Genomic DNA, 9619 nt, shown 5'->3' with positions numbered 1-9619 from the left:
GTCAATTTAGAGCCACCAATTAACTTAACCTGCATGTCTTTGGACTGTCTGGGAAACTGGAGCACCCGGAGAACATGCAAACTCCACTCCCTCGTCGGCCACTCGACTCGAACCCAGAACCTTCTTGCTGTGAGGCAACAGCGCTAACCACTACACCACCATAATATACTGTAGGAGCCATAAAATTAAAAACTGGGCGGCAAGGTGGTGTATTGGTTAGCGCTGTCGCCTCACAGCAAGAAGGTCCGGGTTCGAGCCCCGTGGCCGGCGAGGGCCTTTCTGTGCGGAGTTTGCATGTCGTCCCCGTGTCCGCGTGGGTTTCCTCCGGTTTCCCCCACAGTCCAAAGACATGCAGGTTAGGTTAACTGGTGACTCTAAATTGACCGTAGGTGTGAATGTGAGTGTGAATGGTTGTCTGTGTCTATGTGTCAGCCCTGTGATGACCTGGCGACTTGTCCAGGGTGTACCCCGCCTTTCGCCCGTAGTCAGCTGGGATAGGCTCCAGCTTGCCTGCGACCCTGTAGAACAGGATAAAGCGGCTACAGATAATGAGATGAGATGAGATGAGATGAGATGAGACAGTACTCTGTGTGTGTGTGTGTACCCACAGCAGTGGGCAGATACAGTAGGTCCCTTGCTCAAGCAAGGCGACTCGAACTGGCAACCTTTGGGTCCCAAAGCTGCTTCTCTAACCATTCGGCACAGGTTATAGTTTTAATATATATATATATATATATATATATATATTGTCAGGAAACGTCGTTGATTTATGTCTGTGCATGTAATCACCCTAGCAACACTAAACAGCCCTCGCGCTGCCGGAGAACCAATCAGCTTAGAAGCCGCCTCTTTCGTCACTTCCTCCGGCAGCGCTGGGCTCGGCTTAGTGCTGTTTAACAAATACGCGGCCATCTTGGATTCAGCAGTCTGGCTACAGGCGGCTTAGTTTTGGGGATGGGTGGAACTGGAGCCAAACTTGGAGATTCCAGGGTGTAATTTTTTTCAGGAATTGTGTGGTGTGTTCAGTTGGACTTTGGGCATTTTGGTGGAACTCGGTTAACTTCTCAAAGCCGCGGTAGACCTTTGTTTGTAAGCGGTTCTAACCTGAAGTCTCGGCTAGCCGCTGTGTACAGTTCGCTGGGCCTGTTTAAACTGTATGGGTTTGGTTTCAGGAGAACTTTTTTATTTGACAGCGTTTCGGACACCTTTGGAAGGCGGTTATGGTGGACGCTGGGGAAGTTTGTGTTGTGTGCCACCGGTTGGACCCCCAGTGCTGCTGTGTGGTGTGTAAATGACTTTATTCATGTGGACTGGCGTTGAAAGTTCTCCCTCGGATCTGATCTCCTCCATGGTCTTCATCAGCTGTCGGATAGCTGCTTTCCAGCCCTGTTTGAGACCGACGAGCTGCCAGTAGACACACTCGGAAAGGAGAAGCACTTTGGAGCTCGACACGCTTTAAAATGTCAACGAGGACCCCTTTACCCACAGTCAATGAGCGCGACACGGAAAATGTACGTATAAGACACACTTACTACATCAGCTTCATTGATTTTAGACTGTTTGGAAGGATTGATTGACTACTTTTTTCCTTTGGCACACTTTATAATAAACAACCTCTTCTGCTTCTTCCTTCCGGTTGATGTGTTAGTGCTGCTACATCAGGGCGCGTGCACAGGAAGTTCCTGTGTTACTTTTTATTCACTATGAGTTCTTTAAACTCCTCCTGACTCCCGTTCAGAAGTTTGGGGTCACTCTGAAATGTCCTTATTTTTGAAAGAAAAGCACTGTTCTTTTCAATGATGATCACTTTAAACTAATCAGAAATGCACTCTATACATTGCTAATGTGGTAAATGACTATTCTAGCTGCAAATGTGTGGTCTTTGGTGCAATATCTCCATAGGTGTATAGCAGGGGTCACCAAACTTTTTTTTTTTCTTTCTCTGGGGGCCGCATTGTCGTTCCTGGCTGTGATGGGGGGCCGGGGTCGGGTCAGCTATATAACAACATAGAATTGTATGACCCAGACAAATATGACCACCAGCAGGCCTCATTGTGTAGTAGAGATTACTAGCCTGGCACAGCCATCCCCACTACTATATCCCCCACTACTATATCCCCCACTACTATATCCCCCACTACTATATCAACACTTGATTCCTGGCACATATTTGTTTATCTTTACTAGTGGTTTGCAAAAGTAGTAATCGAGTCTTCACACTTTGTTTTAATTTGAAATGCCACTGATATTCCATTTATTTATTTTCTAATAAAAATAACATCAAAGCTGTCAAGGTAAGAAACATCTGCCTAGTTGAGGTGATTGACACTGGCAAAGGTGAGTGGAAAATTATAAATTGTAAGTAGGCCTGTTGATGATGATGATAATAATTGTGTACAGCACTTAATAAAGGTCAGATAAACAGGCCTAGAAAATAAATACATTAAAAAAACAGTGAAATTATAATATGATCAATAGATCACAGCAGTTGTGCTGTGTCCTGCACGTCATTGCTCTCATCCATGGCCAAAGCAAAAAACTCGAATTCTGACGCTTTCTCGTTCAGCTGGTCATACACGTTGTCCCCCAAATCTTCGGTTCGCCTGGTCATAGTAGGTGCGGAGAGACTCACCGCGTTGAGCGCATCCTTCTTGTCGGGACACACCTCCTCGGCCACAGCAAGCATGCATACTTTAACCAAGTCCCCATCGGTAAACGGCTTTCCATGGGTAGCTAGTAGGTGAGCTACCTTATAGCGAGCTCGGACAGCAGCCTGGTTGATCTGGGTTTGGAGAAGGAATACATTCTGTTGTGCAGCCAGTCCGCATTTCATCCTCCGAATCCTGTCTTCTCTTGTTTGCTCTCGCAAACTAGCATACTCTTTGTGGCGGGTTTCGTAGTGACGACGCAGATTATATTCTTTGAAAACCGGCACACTTTCTTTACATATAAGACAAACTGCACGGTCCTTATACTGAACGAAAAAATAATCGGTGGTCCACTGTTCTTTAAAAACTCTGCACTCTCTGTCAGCTTTTCGCCGACCGCTAGCCATTTTGCTGTCCTGAACACTGAGAGTTTTCTGCGCGTGCGCTGCCTGTCACTGCTTGATCGTGAGCATATGACGAAAATTCGGAAAATATGAATAGTTCATCTTATAACTAAATATCAATTTTAATTGATAAAATCAACAAAATACAAGATGCAGACATGTTGTTATTTGCCAAAAAGCAATTTAAAAAAATAGGCCATGACCACTTTTGGGGATTGCCTCATAGGGCCAGTCAAAGGGGGGTGGCGGGCCGGATCCGGCCCGCGGGCCATAGTTTAGCATACCTGTCAGCACAATTCTATGATAGAAACAATCCAGACTGGGCACCCAGTCAGAACATGGGCTATGTTTCGTCCAAGGTCGGAGTTGATTTTTCGGCAGCCAAACCAGATAGAACGCGATATCTGGGTACTCGATGGTCGCTAGAAGCGTCTTCAGAAAAGTCTGACTTTTTAAAATATGGGTTAAGACCACACGTATCTATCTTCTCTTTGTATCGAATCTTCACTCGAGCGTTCAAGTCATGGTAATACTAAGAAAATTCAGCATTGTTTACAGACACGCTTTCAGCGGCTGCTATCCTAGTTGCTTTGCATAACCGCCGTCATGGCGGACGCTCATGATGTAGCACGTTTTGATCACATCATCTATTGGTGGCTCTAAATTGACTGTAGGTGCAAATGTGAGTTTGTCTCTGTGTTAGTCCTGTGATGATCTGGGGACTTGTCCAGGGTGTACCCCGGCTCTCGCCCATAGTCAGCTGGGATAGGCTCCAGTTTGCCTGCGACCCTGCACAAGATAAGCGGTTACGGATAATGGATGGATAATATATATTAAAAACTCCCTCGTCACAGACTACAGAAGAGAAGTACTTCTGTAAGAACGTCACCGGTAATATGGCACATGTAGCTATATGTTGAGTTTTTTTTTAATTTATTTATTTTTTTATTATTAAACAGTATTTTTATTTAGTCCTTTTAGATTGTTAGTAAAATTGTGATCAGATTATGTTGCATAGATATAAATTCAACTTCACAAGCTTGTAGAATTTGACCAAGTATGGTTACGTCATGATGCACACATCTTCAGCAACAGTCTTTTCCTGGTCAGGGTCATGGAGGAGATCCTGGAGATCCTGGGTGCAAGGCTGGAATGCACCCTGAATGGTACACCTGTCCATTACAGAGGATCACACGCTCGTTCGCACCTAGGGGAATTTTAGCATAGCTTCTGTCAATCTGCATGCAGAGGAAACCAACAGTGTCACTGGTACCCCTTTTCCACCAAATCAGTTCCAGGGCTGGTTCGGGTTCACAACTCGTTCAACTTGTGAGCCAGCTGAGAACCAGTTTGCTTTTCCATAGCTTGTGGTGCTAAGGGAAGCCACGTCAGTTACGTCGTTGTGTACGTCAGTTACGTCGCTACGCTTGCTTAAACCTTGGCGTGAATATCGAAGCGAAAACAACATGGAAGAAGCAGCAATAATAATAATAATGGATGACTTCGCGTTTGTACAGCTGCTCCTTCGCAGTCTTGTTGTTGGTCTTAACAACTCCGCCCCCCGCTGACGTAAGCAGTTCTTTCCTCTGGCCCAGCAGAGAGTTGGTGCTAGCCTGGAACCGTTTTTTTCTGGCCCCAGAGCCAGTTCTTTGTCAGTGGAAACAGAAAACCTGGTTCCAAACTAAGCACTGGCCCCGAACCAGCCCTGGGACTGCTTTGGTGGAAAAGGGGCATGGGAGGTCATGCTCAGAAGAAGAACAACTTTATTCATCACATGTACTCTTCTTCCTCTCTGCGTTTAATTCATCTGAAGCAGTGAACACGCATGTAAGCAATGAGTGCGCACGCACATACCCAGAGCAGTGAGCAGCCATGCTAACAGCACTCGGGGAGCAGTTGGGGGGGGGTAGGTGCCTCGCTCAAGGGCACCTCGGCCAAAGGCCGCCCCATGTTAACCTAACCGCATGCCTTTGGACTGTGGAGGAAACCCACGCAGAAACAGGGAGAACATACAAAATCCCTTTTTTAAGAAACTCCAAAACTCGAGCTCAGGATTGAACTGGGGACCCTGGAGCTGTGAGGTGTCTGTCTGCTGTACCACCATGCTCTCTAAAATAAAGTTCATGTTGATTGATTTGCAAATAGCAGGGTTAAAAATAAATAAATCATGATATGGTCAAAAGTTTGTGGACACCACATCTAGATGCGGGTTTATGAACATCCATTTCGGATTTAGTCCCCCTTTTTCATTATGCTTGATAACCTTCTCAGAAGAGTGAAGGTTTTCCGCTAGATTTTAGAGATTGGTCCATTCAGCAACAAGAGGGCTCTGATTGGTCCACTATACATCCGCTGTACATGCACTTCCGCTTCCCTACTTTCCCGGTTTGGTTTGTTTTCACGACCGGCATTTTTAAAAACACGAGCGAAGATGGAGCAGCACGAAGAGCGGTTGATCGAGGAAGTACGTACATCTATACGACTCCAGTTCTAGTCATTATAAAAAAAAAAAGTTCTAGTCATTATAAGTAACCGGAGGATAAACACTCCACTAACCACACCCACCAACTACTCCTAGCGACTTCGCGCCCCCTTGCGTTGTGGCGGTGAATAACATCGCGCATGCCTATTACTCCCCGCTCAACGATAAATTACAACTGTCTGCGAAAAGCTATCTGCGAAAGCCTTGTCGCAAGAGCATGCAGAGGCCTTTACCGGAAACGTTTAGTTGCAGTTATTGCTGCACAAGGGGGTCACACCAGATACTGAAAGCAAAGGTTCACATACTTTTGCCACTCACAGATATGTAATATTGGATCATTTTCCTCAAATAAATGAGCAAGTATAATATATTTTTTGTCTCATTTGTTTAACTGGGTTCTCTTTATCTACTTTTAGGACTTGTGTGAAAATCTGATGATGTTTTCGGTCATATTTATGCAGAAATATAGAAAATTCTAAAGGGTTCACAAACTTTCAAGCACCACTGTATATTCCATAACTGGAGTTCTGGGCTTTTAGATCAATTTCGATTGAAAATATAAAGAATATAATGTTAATACAATGTGATGGGATATAATAAATGTTATTTACCAGCTGGGAGGTCTGTATGGTGAAATACCGTGACCGAGGTCTTGAAAGTACTGAGCAAGGCCCTCTGGGCTGAGGTTAGTATTCAAGGCTGAGGTCACGGTATTTCACCATATGGACCAATCTTAAGCTGGTAAATAATGTGTTTTATTTTTTCTTTACCAAATTCTAACAGAAAACAAGAACGCCCAAAAGGGAAAACCGAGCCGAGCCGCCATTTTGAATCCTCATTCATGGCTGTAATGCAAATTGCTACCTCCACAGTATACAAGTGCACTTCCATGGCAGGAAAAAAACTACATTTTGCCACTTATGTAGTCCCCGGGGTGGCACGGTGGTGTAGTGGTGAGGCGACAGTGCTAACAGCAAGAAGGTCCGGGTTCGAGCCCCGTGGCCGGCGAGGGCCTTTCTGTGCGGAGTTTGCATGTTCTCCCCGTGTCCGCGTGGGTTTCCTCCGGGTGCTCCGGTTTCCCCCACAGTCCAAAGACATGCAGGTTATGTTAACTGGTGACTCTAAATTGACTGTAGGTGTGAATGAGTGTATGAATGGTTGTCTGTGTCTATGTGTCAGCCCTGTGATGACCTGGCGACTTGTCCAGGGTGTACCCCGCCTTTCGCCCGTAGTCAGCTGGGATAGGCTCCAGCTTGCCTGCGACCCTGTAGAACAGGATAAAGCGGATAGAGATGAGATGTAGTCCCCTATTTATACAAAATTGAGTCATATAGGGTGTTCACACGGCACATATTTGCATCGATGCTGCACCGATGTATTTTGTTGCGATATATCTTACACCAGTGTAAATTCTGCGCAGCGTTCACACGTCACAACCCTGCTTACTAGAGAGAAGCGTGTTAGCACCGGTGCAGCCCCACTTGCGGTCACACGGCAGTTTCTGCGACCGTGCAATAGTAGCAAAAACTTTATTACTATCATTTCCTTTGATAGTAATAAAGTTTTGATATCATTTCCCTTTATTACTATCATTTCCTATCATTATTACTATCATTTGCGATGATAATAATAATGCGGAAATTAAATATGCGCATGCGTGAAAATGTACTTCCTTTTCCCAGTTGTCATGGCATCACCAAGCGCCGGGAAAACAACGTGGATGAAGACACCAGTGTTGCCAGATATTGCTGATGTTTTCCATCCCAAAATATGTCCAAATCTGCCAAAATGCACTTAAAACTACCCAATCTGGCAACACTGGAAGACACGCAGTTCTGTTGTTGTTGATATTCGCCATTTTGGAAGCGCAAAATACCAGGATGCAAATTATGCAATGCCCGTATGTAATCAACTCTCCTCACGTGTAGCGAGTCTACCCCTGTAGCGTTCAGACGTCCCATTTTATATCGGTGCTGCCCCGCAAACTAGCATTTACTCCGGAGTAAATTTCTTAAACCACCTCCCGAGCAGGGTTAGATTTGCACCGGTTTAAGCAGCTTTCAGGGGCTACACCGGTATAACTTTGTACCGTGTGAACGCTCTACCGGGGCAGCCCCGGTGCTACACCGGAGTAAAAGTTGTCGTGTGAACACCCCTATTCAGGATTCAGCCATGTTTTTGCTCGGCGTTAGCAACAGGTACAGGTTTTATCTTTCTCCTGAAATGTTTTCTTTTATTTCTTCTTCCTCAGGGTAGTAAAACTCACTTTTGCTGTGAACACTGTTGTTATCGCCATCCATGCTGTAAAATTAATGCTGTTCTCCTGAGAAATGCAAAAATAAATGTTGACAAAAATTGCTATTATGCTTGTTGTGAACGAGCGTGTCACCAGTGGTCCGTAACTGGGGTCCGTACCATAGGATACGGGCCCACTTGTTAGCCAATCAGAGCGCAGGATTTGATGGAAACCAGACCGTGAAAAAAATAATATTGGATAATCAAAGAATCCATGACACTGATGTGTGGGAGTACAAGATGCCGAGTATGAAACCCCTGAATATTTAGAAAACGTAACGTTAGTGTAATGTACCGTCCCGTTCCGGTTCATACTTTCCGTACCGGGTTATAGGAGACACCAGGTCAGACACTGATAGCCAGCGAGGAGACCTGGGCCTCAGCATTTCACTTCATGCTAAAGGTGTACAGTGAGGTTGAGGTCAGGGCTCTGTGCAGGCCACTGGAGTTCTTCTACACCAGACCTGGGCATTTTGCGGGCCGCATCCAGCCCTTTGGTTCATTCTGACCGGCCCACGTAAGGTTAATTAGAAATTACAAAATAAACGTATTTTCTAATTTTACCCCATGCATGGACTGAATGTGCATTGCTTTTATTTTGAAGTTGTGTTCAACAAAAACGCAACGCGCGACATGAACATGACATGAAATCCCACGAAACCTAATCCCGTGATAACTACTTCCGTAATTTGTCCAGACCAACCACAAACTTGGACGTCATCCTTCAAACGGTCCAGCCAATCACATAGTGTGACGTCACCAGCAGGCGCCGGAGCCGATCTCCGGCGAAAAACACCAAATGAGGTGATTAAACTACAAATGTGGGCATCATTATTATAATATGATGTATCTTGCTTGATATTTGGAGGAGAAAGACAATATTGTGATGTGTTTTGGGGTGAATGTGACTGAAAGAAAAATGGTACAAACGTTCACATTTTGTTAACCATTGTTTTGGGAAATTTGATTGAATAAATGACATTTTTTGTAAGGCAACCTCGTTTTTTCCATACTCTTAGCAGTCTTAGCAGCTTGTAAAAACAATGTTATTTACCGCTTTATATAAAGAAATACAATTAATATTATACAGAATTTAGTTCAGCCTTTTGGTCCGGCCCTCCACAAAATTTTCTGTTTCTCATGTGGCCCCATGGAAAAAATAATCGCCCACCCCTGTTCTACACCAATCTTGGCACGCCGTGTCTTCATGGACCTCAGTTTGTGTACAGGGACGTTGTCATTGCTCGAACAGGTTTGGGCCTTTTAGTTCCAGTTGAAGGGAAATCTGAATGTTACAGCATACAAAGACATTGTAGGTAATTGTGTGCTTCCAGCTTCGTAGTGTACGTAGTTCTTATTCTCTCAAAGTTTGTGCTCAGGGATGCAGTTCTTCATTTGCAACCACGTGTTTGCGCCATTGACCGCCATGTTGGAGGATATACATGCATATCCAGCGGTAAGAGTACAGACTGGAAGGTAAAGAGGAGTTACATTTCGAAGCTTGTAGTCATTAGTCATTGTAGGCAGTGACGTAGTAGAACTGCGACCGGAAGCCATAGATTGTTTACAGAATCTATGCCGGAAGCGCTTCATTCACTAGAAACATTACGAACATGGAGCAGCGGCAAGCCTTTGACACAGCGGTAGATGCTGTATTGAAAGCATTCAACGGGAAGTTCTCATTGAAAACGGAGCAAAGAGCAGCCTGTTACTCAAGCAGTTTCCGTCGCGTCACATACGTCAGAGGAAAGAGTGATGTGATTGGTTTAAGCTTCGTCACAGCCTTTTCT

The 9619-nt window shown here is 44.9% G+C and overlaps 1 protein-coding gene across 4 annotated transcripts in view; it reads left to right on the top strand.

Annotated features, from left to right (window-relative positions):
- The first annotated feature begins 904 nt into the window (after window positions 1-904).
- mark3b (MAP/microtubule affinity-regulating kinase 3b) overlaps window positions 905-9619 on the top strand; it is a 195627-nt gene continuing 186912 nt past the window's right edge. For all 4 annotated transcript variants that reach the window (XM_060917734.1, XM_060917733.1, XM_060917737.1 and 1 more), the window contains exon 1: window positions 905-1511. In XM_060917734.1, the coding sequence (XP_060773717.1) occupies window positions 1461-1511 (51 nt within the window). In that variant the 5' untranslated portion in view covers window positions 905-1460. The remainder of the gene's footprint in view (window positions 1512-9619) is intronic.

Source organism: Neoarius graeffei, chromosome 3, assembly GCF_027579695.1.
Source record: "Neoarius graeffei isolate fNeoGra1 chromosome 3, fNeoGra1.pri, whole genome shotgun sequence".
Taxonomy (NCBI): Eukaryota; Metazoa; Chordata; class Actinopteri; order Siluriformes; family Ariidae; genus Neoarius; species Neoarius graeffei.
Note: the sequence above shows the minus strand (reverse complement) of the source record. Positions and strands in the feature narration are given on the sequence as shown.